The 18220-nt window shown below is 47.2% G+C and overlaps 1 protein-coding gene across 1 annotated transcript in view; it reads right to left on the bottom strand.

Annotated features, from left to right (window-relative positions):
• The window catches only part of LOC138930788 (M protein, serotype 5-like), a 105707-nt gene that overhangs the window by 53832 nt on the left and 33655 nt on the right, over positions 1–18220 (bottom strand). Inside the window, exons 9-11 of the mRNA XM_070291212.1 lie at positions 12744–12830; positions 7199–7285; positions 1655–1741 (exon numbers count right to left, since the gene is read on the bottom strand). Of these exons, the coding sequence (XP_070147313.1) occupies positions 1655–1741; positions 7199–7285; positions 12744–12830 (261 nt within the window). The remainder of the gene's footprint in view (positions 1–1654; positions 1742–7198; positions 7286–12743; positions 12831–18220) is intronic.

Below are 18220 nucleotides of genomic sequence, written 5' to 3'. Positions count from 1 at the left end.
ACTTTTGCATTCCAGACCCCTATAATGAAAAGGGCATCTTTTTGGGGTGTTAGTTCTAAAAGGTCTTGTAGGTCTTCATAAAACCGTTCAATTTCAGTTTCTTAAGCATTCCTGCTTGGGGCCTAGACTTGGATAACTGTGATATTGAATGGTTTGCCTTGGAGACGAACAGAGATCATTCTGTCGTTTTTGAGATTGCGTCCAAGTACTGCATTCCGGACTCTTTCGTTGACTGTGATGGCTACTCCATGTCTTCTGAGGAGTTCCTGCCCGCAGTGGTAGATATAATGGTCATCTGAGGTAAGTCCACACTTTCCAGTCCATTTTCGTTCGCTGATCCCTAGAATGTCGACGTTCACCCTTGCCATCTCTTGTTTGACCACTTCCAATTTGCCTTCAAAGTAGATACCCCATACTCTTATATTTAAACCACAAAACTTGCAGAGCTTGGACTACAAAAGATTTTTGGGGGGAAGAATATTTTACGACTGTAGTTATTTAGAAATACGAGGGGATGATGATCAATATAAGACCAGCTTTTACTCAGTCTTATGTTGATACCTGTATCAAAAATCTCTGTCCTGACTTCTCTGGCTGTCCAGGGGTTAGGACTCCATGCTTTCACTAGAAGGGGAACCGGTTCAATCCCTGGTCAGGGAACTAAGATCCCACAAACTGCATGGTGCCCACCACCCAAAAAATTTATCTGTGTGTGGTGATCCTGTTTGTCATCTGCACCGGGATTTGGGCCAGCTCCACTGCCCTGCCCTTGAGAACACACTGCTCCCACCAATTTCTTAGGAAAACAGTGGCCTAATTGATATTTGGTCTGTTCCCTCCAAACATTATTTTAATCTTTGGGAGTGCTGGTTGTGGGTTTCAGTTGGATCAGCATTTTGTGCCTCCTGAGCACCTTTAGCTGACAGCAAAGGTGAGTGATGCAACAAAGCCCATTATGACGTAAGTGGCCAGGATGTGATTTCTGCCTGCCTCTCTCAGGGGAAGTATGACATTCACCATCCCCATGTGAAACCCTCTTCCCATCTGGGTTCTGGCAATCTAGCCCCTCATGTCATTCCACACCCCAAACAATGGCAGTAACACCACACCACTACTCCTTGCCGCTGAGATCCATTGATAAGCGGGGTTAGCCATCTTCAGTGCAGACTCCTGAGCCAGTCCAGGCCTCTCCTCTCTGGCTAACTGGGGACCTCAGGGTCTGTCCCCCAATGTCTCGGGACCTCGCACCCCTCCCCACTCAGGTGCCCACCTCTTTTCTTCCTTCCCTCCCTTCCCATCAGAAAATTCACACACACACAAATATCATCTTTTCACCCTTTGATGTTTATTTTAATCGCAGCCATCAGTTTACTATGTTAGTGTGAGAGTCAGTCTTTTCCTGGTTAACCATTTCTAAGAAAGCAGACCACTGGAGACACAATTCTAAACTGTCTGACCTTTTCTATTCAGTTACTGGCTGCCCAGGTTGTACTTCTCCAGGGTCTCTCATTCTGGGGTGGCTGAGCTTATCTTCTCTTTTGATTCTGCCCCCTTCTTTGACTCTGACTCATATTTTGGTACCTTTTTCGGCTTGGTTCAGTTTCTCACGTGCACAGGAACGGAGAAAACAGTTTGGTTCTCTTGTTTTCTTCACCTTCTTCGACGGAGTGGCGTACGATCGGATTTTCTTTCTCAAGGTTCCTTTTAGAGGTCTTCTGACCCTCATGGTCATATTTCGTGCCTTGAAAGACAAGAGAAGGCTATGAGTTTTGAGGAAAGAGTATAACAACTGAGTTGGAAAGGAGACTTCATGAAAAGGGAGGTGGCCTGATGAGGACTTTTGCGCCAGGCAAGGGCAGTGTAGAGGTCTTGGGCACCAAAGTCAATGGAGAACCTGGGGAGTGTCGATGGAATCATCTTACCTTCACGCTGCCTCTGTATCTCCGTTGCCAAAGGGTCTTCTTTCTTCCTTTCATCCTTGAAGCAAACCGCACTGCAACTCTTCTTGGCTGCCGTGGCTTCCTAGTTCCCTTAGCCATGATGACACCATGAAGTGGCCTAACCCAGAATCTCTGCCTCGGACCTCCCTATATATACCTTCCCAGGACAATGAGGAGCCACACCCTTCACTCTGATTGGTCAGCTAGGCACTCCCCCAGCCAATGGGGGCTTTGGGAGTCTTAGACATCACAAGGTACCACGGTGCCCATCCACATGGGTTAGTGGGTGCTGAGGGAGGCCATGAAACAACTTTCCCACCCTTGACCCCTCTGTGTGTCTGATTCTGGGGAGTGGTGATTCAGGGGCATGGTGTTTCTTCTCGTGACCCTCAGACTTTCCTTCAGTGCCCTTTATTCTTTGACTTGGATGTCCCCCTTCAACACTCCTGCCCCCTCCATCCCTGTATGAACCTCTGCCAAACACTTTTCATCCCATTTCAGCATTTCAGAGTCCTCTAGTCACTTCATCTTTAGACCACCCTCTTCCTATCGGGGGTTCTTGAGGGGCTTAAGGAACTTAAGAGCGAGCAGGTAATTGAGAACAGGTTGGAAGTTCTGTCTACTCCAGTGAGCTTTAGAGACCCCAAGGCTTGGTGAATCTTCAGTCCGTTGCCCCAAGATCTATACACCGTCTCCATAAGATTACACTTCAGAGCAAAGAAAGTGTTAAATGCCTCCTCCACTAATATTGTTGGGGACACTTCAACTCTCATGTTGAGGAGGGAAACTCACTTTGCCCCATCTACCAGAAAGACATTCCCGATTTAGGCAAAAATGAAGAAAAGGAAAGGAAGGTGCCCAAAGGCAAGAGTCCGTTTTCCACTGCGCCCCTAACTCTTGAGTGAATCACTTCCCCAGTGGGCCCACATTAACAGCGATCATCAGATAGGGCCCACTGTGGAGCTGACCAATAGCTGAGCAAGAGAAGTACCAGTAGGTACCTCATTGATAGTTGGTTGCTTATGGGCAGGGCCCAGGGTTGCACTGTCCAACTGCTAGGCAAGACCGGTTGCTTAGTAACAGGATATGGAGTCATCAGGCACAGCAATGGCTACCTGCTAAGGGCTGTGCTCATGCTGCTCTGTTACCGAAGGATACGTTGGGTCCAGTGTGCTTTACTCTGTTTAATGGACTCTGTTCCAAATCAGGATTTGATTTCACAGGCTTCTTTAACTGTTGTACATCATTCTTTTCATTGTATTCCCAGGCATGCCTGTCAGCAGTGCTCATCTATATGCCCCTCCGACAGCTGCCACATGATCACATGTGCCGCATATAGCATAGCTAATATTTCAAAGCCAACAAGAATGTGAAAGCCAGCCCACCTTGAGAACGACTTTCACAAACCTTCACCTCACAGTGATTCTTATTCTATGCACAGTGTAACAGAGCAGAGTGAGCACAGCCCTATGCAGTTAGCCATTGGGCTGCTTCTTTTCAACGCACCCTGATCCTAGGCAGCAGGTGTGGCTCAGCCTTGCTTGGTGCCTCAGAGGGCCCCATTTGCAAGCAGCCAACTGTCTAGGAGTGGCCATTCATTGTCCTGCTCAGCTATTGGTCAGCACCACAGTGGGCCCTGCCCACAGTTACTGTCAATGAGGGACCATTCATTGGGGAAGTGATTAAGTAAGGGTGGTGTGGTGGTCATCAGGTGGAAAGTGAGAGAAGAGAGATTCTGGCATTCTTGTGGAGGGCCTGGAGATCACCCAACGTTGCGCCAGTGGGGGAGCTGGATGGTCCCAGGGGATAGACTGGGGACTACATCCTTTAGTGATTCAGAGCCCTCACTAAGTCCCTCCACTAGCCTTGGCCCAGGCCGTGCGGAGCGGTGAACCTCTCCCCCATCCCTGTCTCTGCAACTTAATAGCAGGTGGCCATCTTTCTGGGTCTCAGGCTGTGAGAACTGGTCTCCTCAGGTGGACAGCTTGAGGAGACAGGACCTATTGTGTTGGGTACCTGGCTCCATCAAGGATGAGAGCTGGGTCGAATATGGGAACCTTGCCCTGAAGGAGCTGCCAATGGAAACCTGTTTCTGTTTGACCAGGATGGGACATTTCACGGTGAAAGGTGTTCCTTGAGACTTTGCCCTCTCTTGGCAGGACAGAAAATGACATTCATCTGATAGAGATATTTAGGCACATCATTACCTGACCATGACCTAACCTTAAGCACAAAGGGTGTGACACCACGAAGTCTGAAACAACTTACCACAACTTTCTCTAACCTTTGCTTTTAAACATACTTACTGAAAACGTTCAGTAACTTTGGGTTCTTAGGGCAAGAGCCACCCTCATCCTTGTATGAATCTGTAATCAACCTTTCCCTGTCCCAAACTCAAACATTTCCTTTTGATGGGCCTCATTCTGCATCAAGCACATGGACTTGCAATTGTGGTAACAACAATACTGTCTAAGGGCTGACTTTGCCTCTCTTAAACAACAGCAGAGACTGGCCAAGTGCTCACAGTCATCCATAATATACCCACTCATTTGGCTTGGCTAAGCTTTAGCCAACCTTCTCTCCTCTGAACTTCAGCTTTCCCCCAAGCTTGAGCAGGCACAAAGCGTCAGACCTTTCTGGCTCCCTTAACAGCTCATTCTAAGAATCAGCTCACTACAGAAAGAAACACTTCCTGTCGCACTGCTCCATCATGCTGTCTGTTCATCCATCCCCACCTCTTGCCCCATCTCACACACACACACACACACTCACACACACACACACACACAGATACACAAACTCACGCACACACACAGAGCTGTTGCTCACCCTGCTTATCCTTTCATGTTAACGAAATATCTTTTTCTGTTCCATTTTGAGACATGTTAAGAACGTGTGTTCAAAACATTCTCCCTATTGCAATCAGTTCTTTTCAGTTGCTCAGTCGTGTCCGACTCTTTGTGACCCCATGAATCACAGCACGCCAGGCCTCCCTGTCCATCACCAACTCTGCATTCAGATGCTTATATCTTTGCTTTGCTCCTTTGCTTTTTGCTTCTCTTCTTTTCACAGCTATTTGTAAGGCCTCCCCAGACAGCCCTTGTGCTTTTCTGCATTTCTTTTCCATGGGGATAGTCTTGATCCCTGTCTCCTGTACAATGTCACGAACCTCATTCCATCGTTCATCAGGCACTCTATCTATCAGATCTGGGCCCTTAAATCTATTTCTCACTTCCACTGCATAATCATAAGGGATTTGATTTAAGTCATACCTGAATGGTCTAGTGGTTTTCCCTATTTTCTTCAATTTGAGTCTGGATTTGGTAATAAGGAGTTCATGACCTGAGCCACAGTCTGCTCCTGGTCTTGTTTTTGTTGACTGTATAGACCTTCTCCATCTTTGGTGGCAAAGGATATAATCAATCTGATTTCACTCTTGACCATCAGGTGATGTCCATGTGTAGAGTCTTACTTGTGTGGTTGGAAGAGTGTATTTGTTATGACCAGTGCATTTTCTTGGCGAAACTCTATTAGCCTTTGCCGTGCTTCGTTCTGCATTCCAAGGCCAAATTTGCCTGTTACTCCAGGTGTTTCTTGACTTCCTACTTTTGCATTCCAGACCCCTATAATGAAAAGGGCATCTTTTTGGGGTGTTAGTTCTAAAAGGTCTTGTAGGTCTTCATAAAACCGTTCAATTTCAGTTTCTTAAGCATTCCTGCTTGGGGCCTAGACTTGGATAACTGTGATATTGAATGGTTTGCCTTGGAGACGAACAGAGATCATTCTGTCGTTTTTGAGATTGCGTCCAAGTACTGCATTCCGGACTCTTTCGTTGACTGTGATGGCTACTCCATGTCTTCTGAGGAGTTCCTGCCCGCAGTGGTAGATATAATGGTCATCTGAGGTAAGTCCACACTTTCCAGTCCATTTTCGTTCGCTGATCCCTAGAATGTCGACGTTCACCCTTGCCATCTCTTGTTTGACCACTTCCAATTTGCCTTCAAAGTAGATACCCCATACTCTTATATTTAAACCACAAAACTTGCAGAGCTTGGACTACAAAAGATTTTTGGGGGGAAGAATATTTTACGACTGTAGTTATTTAGAAATACGAGGGGATGATGATCAATATAAGACCAGCTTTTACTCAGTCTTATGTTGATACCTGTATCAAAAATCTCTGTCCTGACTTCTCTGGCTGTCCAGGGGTTAGGACTCCATGCTTTCACTAGAAGGGGAACCGGTTCAATCCCTGGTCAGGGAACTAAGATCCCACAAACTGCATGGTGCCCACCACCCAAAAAATTTATCTGTGTGTGGTGATCCTGTTTGTCATCTGCACCGGGATTTGGGCCAGCTCCACTGCCCTGCCCTTGAGAACACACTGCTCCCACCAATTTCTTAGGAAAACAGTGGCCTAATTGATATTTGGTCTGTTCCCTCCAAACATTATTTTAATCTTTGGGAGTGCTGGTTGTGGGTTTCAGTTGGATCAGCATTTTGTGCCTCCTGAGCACCTTTAGCTGACAGCAAAGGTGAGTGATGCAACAAAGCCCATTATGACGTAAGTGGCCAGGATGTGATTTCTGCCTGCCTCTCTCAGGGGAAGTATGACATTCACCATCCCCATGTGAAACCCTCTTCCCATCTGGGTTCTGGCAATCTAGCCCCTCATGTCATTCCACACCCCAAACAATGGCAGTAACACCACACCACTACTCCTTGCCGCTGAGATCCATTGATAAGCGGGGTTAGCCATCTTCAGTGCAGACTCCTGAGCCAGTCCAGGCCTCTCCTCTCTGGCTAACTGGGGACCTCAGGGTCTGTCCCCCAATGTCTCGGGACCTCGCACCCCTCCCCACTCAGGTGCCCACCTCTTTTCTTCCTTCCCTCCCTTCCCATCAGAAAATTCACACACACACAAATATCATCTTTTCACCCTTTGATGTTTATTTTAATCGCAGCCATCAGTTTACTATGTTAGTGTGAGAGTCAGTCTTTTCCTGGTTAACCATTTCTAAGAAAGCAGACCACTGGAGACACAATTCTAAACTGTCTGACCTTTTCTATTCAGTTACTGGCTGCCCAGGTTGTACTTCTCCAGGGTCTCTCATTCTGGGGTGGCTGAGCTTATCTTCTCTTTTGATTCTGCCCCCTTCTTTGACTCTGACTCATATTTTGGTACCTTTTTCGGCTTGGTTCAGTTTCTCACGTGCACAGGAACGGAGAAAACAGTTTGGTTCTCTTGTTTTCTTCACCTTCTTCGACGGAGTGGCGTACGATCGGATTTTCTTTCTCAAGGTTCCTTTTAGAGGTCTTCTGACCCTCATGGTCATATTTCGTGCCTTGAAAGACAAGAGAAGGCTATGAGTTTTGAGGAAAGAGTATAACAACTGAGTTGGAAAGGAGACTTCATGAAAAGGGAGGTGGCCTGATGAGGACTTTTGCGCCAGGCAAGGGCAGTGTAGAGGTCTTGGGCACCAAAGTCAATGGAGAACCTGGGGAGTGTCGATGGAATCATCTTACCTTCACGCTGCCTCTGTATCTCCGTTGCCAAAGGGTCTTCTTTCTTCCTTTCATCCTTGAAGCAAACCGCACTGCAACTCTTCTTGGCTGCCGTGGCTTCCTAGTTCCCTTAGCCATGATGACACCATGAAGTGGCCTAACCCAGAATCTCTGCCTCGGACCTCCCTATATATACCTTCCCAGGACAATGAGGAGCCACACCCTTCACTCTGATTGGTCAGCTAGGCACTCCCCCAGCCAATGGGGGCTTTGGGAGTCTTAGACATCACAAGGTACCACGGTGCCCATCCACATGGGTTAGTGGGTGCTGAGGGAGGCCATGAAACAACTTTCCCACCCTTGACCCCTCTGTGTGTCTGATTCTGGGGAGTGGTGATTCAGGGGCATGGTGTTTCTTCTCGTGACCCTCAGACTTTCCTTCAGTGCCCTTTATTCTTTGACTTGGATGTCCCCCTTCAACACTCCTGCCCCCTCCATCCCTGTATGAACCTCTGCCAACACTTTTCATCCCATTTCAGCATTTCAGAGTCCTCTAGTCACTTCATCTTTAGACCACCCTCTTCCTATCGGGGGTTCTTGAGGGGCTTAAGGAACTTAAGAGCGAGCAGGTAATTGAGAACAGGTTGGAAGTTCTGTCTACTCCAGTGAGCTTTAGAGACCCCAAGGCTTGGTGAATCTTCAGTCCGTTGCCCCAAGATCTATACACCGTCTCCATAAGATTACACTTCAGAGCAAAGAAAGTGTTAAATGCCTCCTCCACTAATATTGTTGGGGACACTTCAACTCTCATGTTGAGGAGGGAAACTCACTTTGCCCCATCTACCAGAAAGACATTCCCGATTTAGGCAAAAATGAAGAAAAGGAAAGGAAGGTGCCCAAAGGCAAGAGTCCGTTTTCCACTGCGCCCCTAACTCTTGAGTGAATCACTTCCCCAGTGGGCCCACATTAACAGCGATCATCAGATAGGGCCCACTGTGGAGCTGACCAATAGCTGAGCAAGAGAAGTACCAGTAGGTACCTCATTGATAGTTGGTTGCTTATGGGCAGGGCCCAGGGTTGCACTGTCCAACTGCTAGGCAAGACCGGTTGCTTAGTAACAGGATATGGAGTCATCAGGCACAGCAATGGCTACCTGCTAAGGGCTGTGCTCATGCTGCTCTGTTACCGAAGGATACGTTGGGTCCAGTGTGCTTTACTCTGTTTAATGGACTCTGTTCCAAATCAGGATTTGATTTCACAGGCTTCTTTAACTGTTGTACATCATTCTTTTCATTGTATTCCCAGGCATGCCTGTCAGCAGTGCTCATCTATATGCCCCTCCGACAGCTGCCACATGATCACATGTGCCGCATATAGCATAGCTAATATTTCAAAGCCAACAAGAATGTGAAAGCCAGCCCACCTTGAGAACGACTTTCACAAACCTTCACCTCACAGTGATTCTTATTCTATGCACAGTGTAACAGAGCAGAGTGAGCACAGCCCTATGCAGTTAGCCATTGGGCTGCTTCTTTTCAACGCACCCTGATCCTAGGCAGCAGGTGTGGCTCAGCCTTGCTTGGTGCCTCAGAGGGCCCCATTTGCAAGCAGCCAACTGTCTAGGAGTGGCCATTCATTGTCCTGCTCAGCTATTGGTCAGCACCACAGTGGGCCCTGCCCACAGTTACTGTCAATGAGGGACCATTCATTGGGGAAGTGATTAAGTAAGGGTGGTGTGGTGGTCATCAGGTGGAAAGTGAGAGAAGAGAGATTCTGGCATTCTTGTGGAGGGCCTGGAGATCACCCAACGTTGCGCCAGTGGGGGAGCTGGATGGTCCCAGGGGATAGACTGGGGACTACATCCTTTAGTGATTCAGAGCCCTCACTAAGTCCCTCCACTAGCCTTGGCCCAGGCCGTGCGGAGCGGTGAACCTCTCCCCCATCCCTGTCTCTGCAACTTAATAGCAGGTGGCCATCTTTCTGGGTCTCAGGCTGTGAGAACTGGTCTCCTCAGGTGGACAGCTTGAGGAGACAGGACCTATTGTGTGGGGTACCTGGCTCCATCAAGGATGAGAGCTGGGTCGAATATGGGAACCTTGCCCTGAAGGAGCTGCCAATGGAAACCTGTTTCTCTTTGACCAGGATGGGACATTTCACGGTGAAAGGTGTTCCTTGAGACTTTGCCCTCTCTTGGCAGGACAGAAAATGACATTCATCTGATAGAGATATTTAGGCACATCATTACCTGACCATGACCTAACCTTAAGCACAAAGGGTGTGACACCACGAAGTCTGAAACAACTTACCACAACTTTCTCTAACCTTTGCTTTTAAACATACTTACTGAAAACGTTCAGTAACTTTGGGTTCTTAGGGCAAGAGCCACCCTCATCCTTGTATGAATCTGTAATCAACCTTTCCCTGTCCCAAACTCAAACATTTCCTTTTGATGGGCCTCATTCTGCATCAAGCACATGGACTTGCAATTGTGGTAACAACAATACTGTCTAAGGGCTGACTTTGCCTCTCTTAAACAACAGCAGAGACTGGCCAAGTGCTCACAGTCATCCATAATATACCCACTCATTTGGCTTGGCTAAGCTTTAGCCAACCTTCTCTCCTCTGAACTTCAGCTTTCCCCCAAGCTTGAGCAGGCACAAAGCGTCAGACCTTTCTGGCTCCCTTAACAGCTCATTCTAAGAATCAGCTCACTACAGAAAGAAACACTTCCTGTCGCACTGCTCCATCATGCTGTCTGTTCATCCATCCCCACCTCTTGCCCCATCTCACACACACACACACACACTCACACACACACACACACACACAGATACACAAACTCACGCACACACACAGAGCTGTTGCTCACCCTGCTTATCCTTTCATGTTAACGAAATATCTTTTTCTGTTCCATTTTGAGACATGTTAAGAACGTGTGTTCAAAACATTCTCCCTATTGCAATCAGTTCTTTTCAGTTGCTCAGTCGTGTCCGACTCTTTGTGACCCCATGAATCACAGCACGCCAGGCCTCCCTGTCCATCACCAACTCTGCATTCAGATGCTTATATCTTTGCTTTGCTCCTTTGCTTTTTGCTTCTCTTCTTTTCACAGCTATTTGTAAGGCCTCCCCAGACAGCCCTTGTGCTTTTCTGCATTTCTTTTCCATGGGGATAGTCTTGATCCCTGTCTCCTGTACAATGTCACGAACCTCATTCCATCGTTCATCAGGCACTCTATCTATCAGATCTGGGCCCTTTAATCTATTTCTCACTTCCACTGCATAATCATAAGGGATTTGATTTAAGTCATACCTGAATGGTCTAGTGGTTTTCCCTATTTTCTTCAATTTGAGTCTGGATTTGGTAATAAGGAGTTCATGACCTGAGCCACAGTCTGCTCCTGGTCTTGTTTTTGTTGACTGTATAGACCTTCTCCATCTTTGGTGGCAAAGGATATAATCAATCTGATTTCACTCTTGACCATCAGGTGATGTCCATGTGTAGAGTCTTACTTGTGTGGTTGGAAGAGTGTATTTGTTATGACCAGTGCATTTTCTTGGCGAAACTCTATTAGCCTTTGCCGTGCTTCGTTCTGCATTCCAAGGCCAAATTTGCCTGTTACTCCAGGTGTTTCTTGACTTCCTACTTTTGCATTCCAGACCCCTATAATGAAAAGGGCATCTTTTTGGGGTGTTAGTTCTAAAAGGTCTTGTAGGTCTTCATAAAACCGTTCAATTTCAGTTTCTTAAGCATTCCTGCTTGGGGCCTAGACTTGGATAACTGTGATATTGAATGGTTTGCCTTGGAGACGAACAGAGATCATTCTGTCGTTTTTGAGATTGCGTCCAAGTACTGCATTCCGGACTCTTTCGTTGACTGTGATGGCTACTCCATGTCTTCTGAGGAGTTCCTGCCCGCAGTGGTAGATATAATGGTCATCTGAGGTAAGTCCACACTTTCCAGTCCATTTTCGTTCGCTGATCCCTAGAATGTCGACGTTCACCCTTGCCATCTCTTGTTTGACCACTTCCAATTTGCCTTCAAAGTAGATACCCCATACTCTTATATTTAAACCACAAAACTTGCAGAGCTTGGACTACAAAAGATTTTTGGGGGGAAGAATATTTTACGACTGTAGTTATTTAGAAATACGAGGGGATGATGATCAATATAAGACCAGCTTTTACTCAGTCTTATGTTGATACCTGTATCAAAAATCTCTGTCCTGACTTCTCTGGCTGTCCAGGGGTTAGGACTCCATGCTTTCACTAGAAGGGGAACCGGTTCAATCCCTGGTCAGGGAACTAAGATCCCACAAACTGCATGGTGCCCACCACCCAAAAAATTTATCTGTGTGTGGTGATCCTGTTTGTCATCTGCACCGGGATTTGGGCCAGCTCCACTGCCCTGCCCTTGAGAACACACTGCTCCCACCAATTTCTTAGGAAAACAGTGGCCTAATTGATATTTGGTCTGTTCCCTCCAAACATTATTTTAATCTTTGGGAGTGCTGGTTGTGGGTTTCAGTTGGATCAGCATTTTGTGCCTCCTGAGCACCTTTAGCTGACAGCAAAGGTGAGTGATGCAACAAAGCCCATTATGACGTAAGTGGCCAGGATGTGATTTCTGCCTGCCTCTCTCAGGGGAAGTATGACATTCACCATCCCCATGTGAAACCCTCTTCCCATCTGGGTTCTGGCAATCTAGCCCCTCATGTCATTCCACACCCCAAACAATGGCAGTAACACCACACCACTACTCCTTGCCGCTGAGATCCATTGATAAGCGGGGTTAGCCATCTTCAGTGCAGACTCCTGAGCCAGTCCAGGCCTCTCCTCTCTGGCTAACTGGGGACCTCAGGGTCTGTCCCCCAATGTCTCGGGACCTCGCACCCCTCCCCACTCAGGTGCCCACCTCTTTTCTTCCTTCCCTCCCTTCCCATCAGAAAATTCACACACACACAAATATCATCTTTTCACCCTTTGATGTTTATTTTAATCGCAGCCATCAGTTTACTATGTTAGTGTGAGAGTCAGTCTTTTCCTGGTTAACCATTTCTAAGAAAGCAGACCACTGGAGACACAATTCTAAACTGTCTGACCTTTTCTATTCAGTTACTGGCTGCCCAGGTTGTACTTCTCCAGGGTCTCTCATTCTGGGGTGGCTGAGCTTATCTTCTCTTTTGATTCTGCCCCCTTCTTTGACTCTGACTCATATTTTGGTACCTTTTTCGGCTTGGTTCAGTTTCTCACGTGCACAGGAACGGAGAAAACAGTTTGGTTCTCTTGTTTTCTTCACCTTCTTCGACAGAGTGGCGTACGATCGGATTTTCTTTCTCAAGGTTCCTTTTAGAGGTCTTCTGACCCTCATGGTCATATTTCGTGCCTTGAAAGACAAGAGAAGGCTATGAGTTTTGAGGAAAGAGTATAACAACTGAGTTGGAAAGGAGACTTCATGAAAAGGGAGGTGGCCTGATGAGGACTTTTGCGCCAGGCAAGGGCAGTGTAGAGGTCTTGGGCACCAAAGTCAATGGAGAACCTGGGGAGTGTCGATGGAATCATCTTACCTTCACGCTGCCTCTGTATCTCCGTTGCCAAAGGGTCTTCTTTCTTCCTTTCATCCTTGAAGCAAACCGCACTGCAACTCTTCTTGGCTGCCGTGGCTTCCTAGTTCCCTTAGCCATGATGACACCATGAAGTGGCCTAACCCAGAATCTCTGCCTCGGACCTCCCTATATATACCTTCCCAGGACAATGAGGAGCCACACCCTTCACTCTGATTGGTCAGCTAGGCACTCCCCCAGCCAATGGGGGCTTTGGGAGTCTTAGACATCACAAGGTACCACGGTGCCCATCCACATGGGTTAGTGGGTGCTGAGGGAGGCCATGAAACAACTTTCCCACCCTTGACCCCTCTGTGTGTCTGATTCTGGGGAGTGGTGATTCAGGGGCATGGTGTTTCTTCTCGTGACCCTCAGACTTTCCTTCAGTGCCCTTTATTCTTTGACTTGGATGTCCCCCTTCAACACTCCTGCCCCCTCCATCCCTGTATGAACCTCTGCCAAACACTTTTCATCCCATTTCAGCATTTCAGAGTCCTCTAGTCACTTCATCTTTAGACCACCCTCTTCCTATCGGGGGTTCTTGAGGGGCTTAAGGAACTTAAGAGCGAGCAGGTAATTGAGAACAGGTTGGAAGTTCTGTCTACTCCAGTGAGCTTTAGAGACCCCAAGGCTTGGTGAATCTTCAGTCCGTTGCCCCAAGATCTATACACCGTCTCCATAAGATTACACTTCAGAGCAAAGAAAGTGTTAAATGCCTCCTCCACTAATATTGTTGGGGACACTTCAACTCTCATGTTGAGGAGGGAAACTCACTTTGCCCCATCTACCAGAAAGACATTCCCGATTTAGGCAAAAATGAAGAAAAGGAAAGGAAGGTGCCCAAAGGCAAGAGTCCGTTTTCCACTGCGCCCCTAACTCTTGAGTGAATCACTTCCCCAGTGGGCCCACATTAACAGCGATCATCAGATAGGGCCCACTGTGGAGCTGACCAATAGCTGAGCAAGAGAAGTACCAGTAGGTACCTCATTGATAGTTGGTTGCTTATGGGCAGGGCCCAGGGTTGCACTGTCCAACTGCTAGGCAAGACCGGTTGCTTAGTAACAGGATATGGAGTCATCAGGCACAGCAATGGCTACCTGCTAAGGGCTGTGCTCATGCTGCTCTGTTACCGAAGGATACGTTGGGTCCAGTGTGCTTTACTCTGTTTAATGGACTCTGTTCCAAATCAGGATTTGATTTCACAGGCTTCTTTAACTGTTGTACATCATTCTTTTCATTGTATTCCCAGGCATGCCTGTCAGCAGTGCTCATCTATATGCCCCTCCGACAGCTGCCACATGATCACATGTGCCGCATATAGCATAGCTAATATTTCAAAGCCAACAAGAATGTGAAAGCCAGCCCACCTTGAGAACGACTTTCACAAACCTTCACCTCACAGTGATTCTTATTCTATGCACAGTGTAACAGAGCAGAGTGAGCACAGCCCTATGCAGTTAGCCATTGGGCTGCTTCTTTTCAACGCACCCTGATCCTAGGCAGCAGGTGTGGCTCAGCCTTGCTTGGTGCCTCAGAGGGCCCCATTTGCAAGCAGCCAACTGTCTAGGAGTGGCCATTCATTGTCCTGCTCAGCTATTGGTCAGCACCACAGTGGGCCCTGCCCACAGTTACTGTCAATGAGGGACCATTCATTGGGGAAGTGATTAAGTAAGGGTGGTGTGGTGGTCATCAGGTGGAAAGTGAGAGAAGAGAGATTCTGGCATTCTTGTGGAGGGCCTGGAGATCACCCAACGTTGCGCCAGTGGGGGAGCTGGATGGTCCCAGGGGATAGACTGGGGACTACATCCTTTAGTGATTCAGAGCCCTCACTAAGTCCCTCCACTAGCCTTGGCCCAGGCCGTGCGGAGCGGTGAACCTCTCCCCCATCCCTGTCTCTGCAACTTAATAGCAGGTGGCCATCTTTCTGGGTCTCAGGCTGTGAGAACTGGTCTCCTCAGTTGGACAGCTTGAGGAGACAGGACCTATTGTGTTGGGTACCTGGCTCCATCAAGGATGAGAGCTGGGTCGAATATGGGAACCTTGCCCTGAAGGAGCTGCCAATGGAAACCTGTTTCTCTTTGACCAGGATGGGACATTTCACGGTGAAAGGTGTTCCTTGAGACTTTGCCCTCTCTTGGCAGGACAGAAAATGACATTCATCTGATAGAGATATTTAGGCACATCATTACCTGACCATGACCTAACCTTAAGCACAAAGGGTGTGACACCACGAAGTCTGAAACAACTTACCACAACTTTCTCTAACCTTTGCTTTTAAACATACTTACTGAAAACGTTCAGTAACTTTGGGTTCTTAGGGCAAGAGCCACCCTCATCCTTGTATGAATCTGTAATCAACCTTTCCCTGTCCCAAACTCAAACATTTCCTTTTGATGGGCCTCATTCTGCATCAAGCACATGGACTTGCAATTGTGGTAACAACAATACTGTCTAAGGGCTGACTTTGCCTCTCTTAAACAACAGCAGAGACTGGCCAAGTGCTCACAGTCATCCATAATATACCCACTCATTTGGCTTGGCTAAGCTTTAGCCAACCTTCTCTCCTCTGAACTTCAGCTTTCCCCCAAGCTTGAGCAGGCACAAAGCGTCAGACCTTTCTGGCTCCCTTAACAGCTCATTCTAAGAATCAGCTCACTACAGAAAGAAACACTTCCTGTCGCACTGCTCCATCATGCTGTCTGTTCATCCATCCCCACCTCTTGCCCCATCTCACACACACACACACACACTCACACACACACACACACACACACAGATACACAAACTCACGCACACACACAGAGCTGTTGCTCACCCTGCTTATCCTTTCATGTTAACGAAATATCTTTTTCTGTTCCATTTTGAGACATGTTAAGAACGTGTGTTCAAAACATTCTCCCTATTGCAATCAGTTCTTTTCAGTTGCTCAGTCGTGTCCGACTCTTTGTGACCCCATGAATCACAGCACGCCAGGCCTCCCTGTCCATCACCAACTCTGCATTCAGATGCTTATATCTTTGCTTTGCTCCTTTGCTTTTTGCTTCTCTTCTTTTCACAGCTATTTGTAAGGCCTCCCCAGACAGCCCTTGTGCTTTTCTGCATTTCTTTTCCATGGGGATAGTCTTGATCCCTGTCTCCTGTACAATGTCACGAACCTCATTCCATCGTTCATCAGGCACTCTATCTATCAGATCTGGGCCCTTAAATCTATTTCTCACTTCCACTGCATAATCATAAGGGATTTGATTTAAGTCATACCTGAATGGTCTAGTGGTTTTCCCTATTTTCTTCAATTTGAGTCTGGATTTGGTAATAAGGAGTTCATGACCTGAGCCACAGTCTGCTCCTGGTCTTGTTTTTGTTGACTGTATAGACCTTCTCCATCTTTGGTGGCAAAGGATATAATCAATCTGATTTCACTCTTGACCATCAGGTGATGTCCATGTGTAGAGTCTTACTTGTGTGGTTGGAAGAGTGTATTTGTTATGACCAGTGCATTTTCTTGGCGAAACTCTATTAGCCTTTGCCGTGCTTCGTTCTGCATTCCAAGGCCAAATTTGCCTGTTACTCCAGGTGTTTCTTGACTTCCTACTTTTGCATTCCAGACCCCTATAATGAAAAGGGCATCTTTTTGGGGTGTTAGTTCTAAAAGGTCTTGTAGGTCTTCATAAAACCGTTCAATTTCAGTTTCTTAAGCATTCCTGCTTGGGGCCTAGACTTGGATAACTGTGATATTGAATGGTTTGCCTTGGAGACGAACAGAGATCATTCTGTCGTTTTTGAGATTGCGTCCAAGTACTGCATTCCGGACTCTTTCGTTGACTGTGATGGCTACTCCATGTCTTCTGAGGAGTTCCTGCCCGCAGTGGTAGATATAATGGTCATCTGAGGTAAGTCCACACTTTCCAGTCCATTTTCGTTCGCTGATCCCTAGAATGTCGACGTTCACCCTTGCCATCTCTTGTTTGACCACTTCCAATTTGCCTTCAAAGTAGATACCCCATACTCTTATATTTAAACCACAAAACTTGCAGAGCTTGGACTACAAAAGATTTTTGGGGGGAAGAATATTTTACGACTGTAGTTATTTAGAAATACGAGGGGATGATGATCAATATAAGACCAGCTTTTACTCAGTCTTATGTTGATACCTGTATCAAAAATCTCTGTCCTGACTTCTCTGGCTGTCCAGGGGTTAGGACTCCATGCTTTCACTAGAAGGGGAACCGGTTCAATCCCTGGTCAGGGAACTAAGATCCCACAAACTGCATGGTGCCCACCACCCAAAAAATTTATCTGTGTGTGGTGATCCTGTTTGTCATCTGCACCGGGATTTGGGCCAGCTCCACTGCCCTGCCCTTGAGAACACACTGCTCCCACCAATTTCTTAGGAAAACAGTGGCCTAATTGATATTTGGTCTGTTCCCTCCAAACATTATTTTAATCTTTGGGAGTGCTGGTTGTGGGTTTCAGTTGGATCAGCATTTTGTGCCTCCTGAGCACCTTTAGCTGACAGCAAAGGTGAGTGATGCAACAAAGCCCATTATGACGTAAGTGGCCAGGATGTGATTTCTGCCTGCCTCTCTCAGGGGAAGTATGACATTCACCATCCCCATGTGAAACCCTCTTCCCATCTGGGTTCTGGCAATCTAGCCCCTCATGTCATTCCACACCCCAAACAATGGCAGTAACACCACACCACTACTCCTTGCCGCTGAGATCCATTGATAAGCGGGGTTAGCCATCTTCAGTGCAGACTCCTGAGCCAGTCCAGGCCTCTCCTCTCTGGCTAACTGGGGACCTCAGGGTCTGTCCCCCAATGTCTCGGGACCTCGCACCCCTCCCCACTCAGGTGCCCACCTCTGTTCTTCCTTCCCTCCCTTCCCATCAGAAAATTCACACACACACAAATATCATCTTTTCACCCTTTGATGTTTATTTTAATCGCAGCCATCAGTTTACTATGTTAGTGTGAGAGTCAGTCTTTTCCTGGTTAACCATTTCTAAGAAAGCAGACCACTGGAGACACAATTCTAAACTGTCTGACCTTTTCTATTCAGTTACTGGCTGCCCAGGTTGTACTTCTCCAGGGTCTCTCATTCTGGGGTGGCTGAGCTTATCTTCTCTTTTGATTCTGCCCCCTTCTTTGACTCTGACTCATATTTTGGTACGT

Source organism: Ovis canadensis, chromosome X (genome assembly GCF_042477335.2).
Source record: "Ovis canadensis isolate MfBH-ARS-UI-01 breed Bighorn chromosome X, ARS-UI_OviCan_v2, whole genome shotgun sequence".
Lineage (NCBI taxonomy): Eukaryota > Metazoa > Chordata > Mammalia > Artiodactyla > Bovidae > Ovis > Ovis canadensis.
This window is presented reverse-complemented; position numbering and strand designations above follow the sequence as displayed.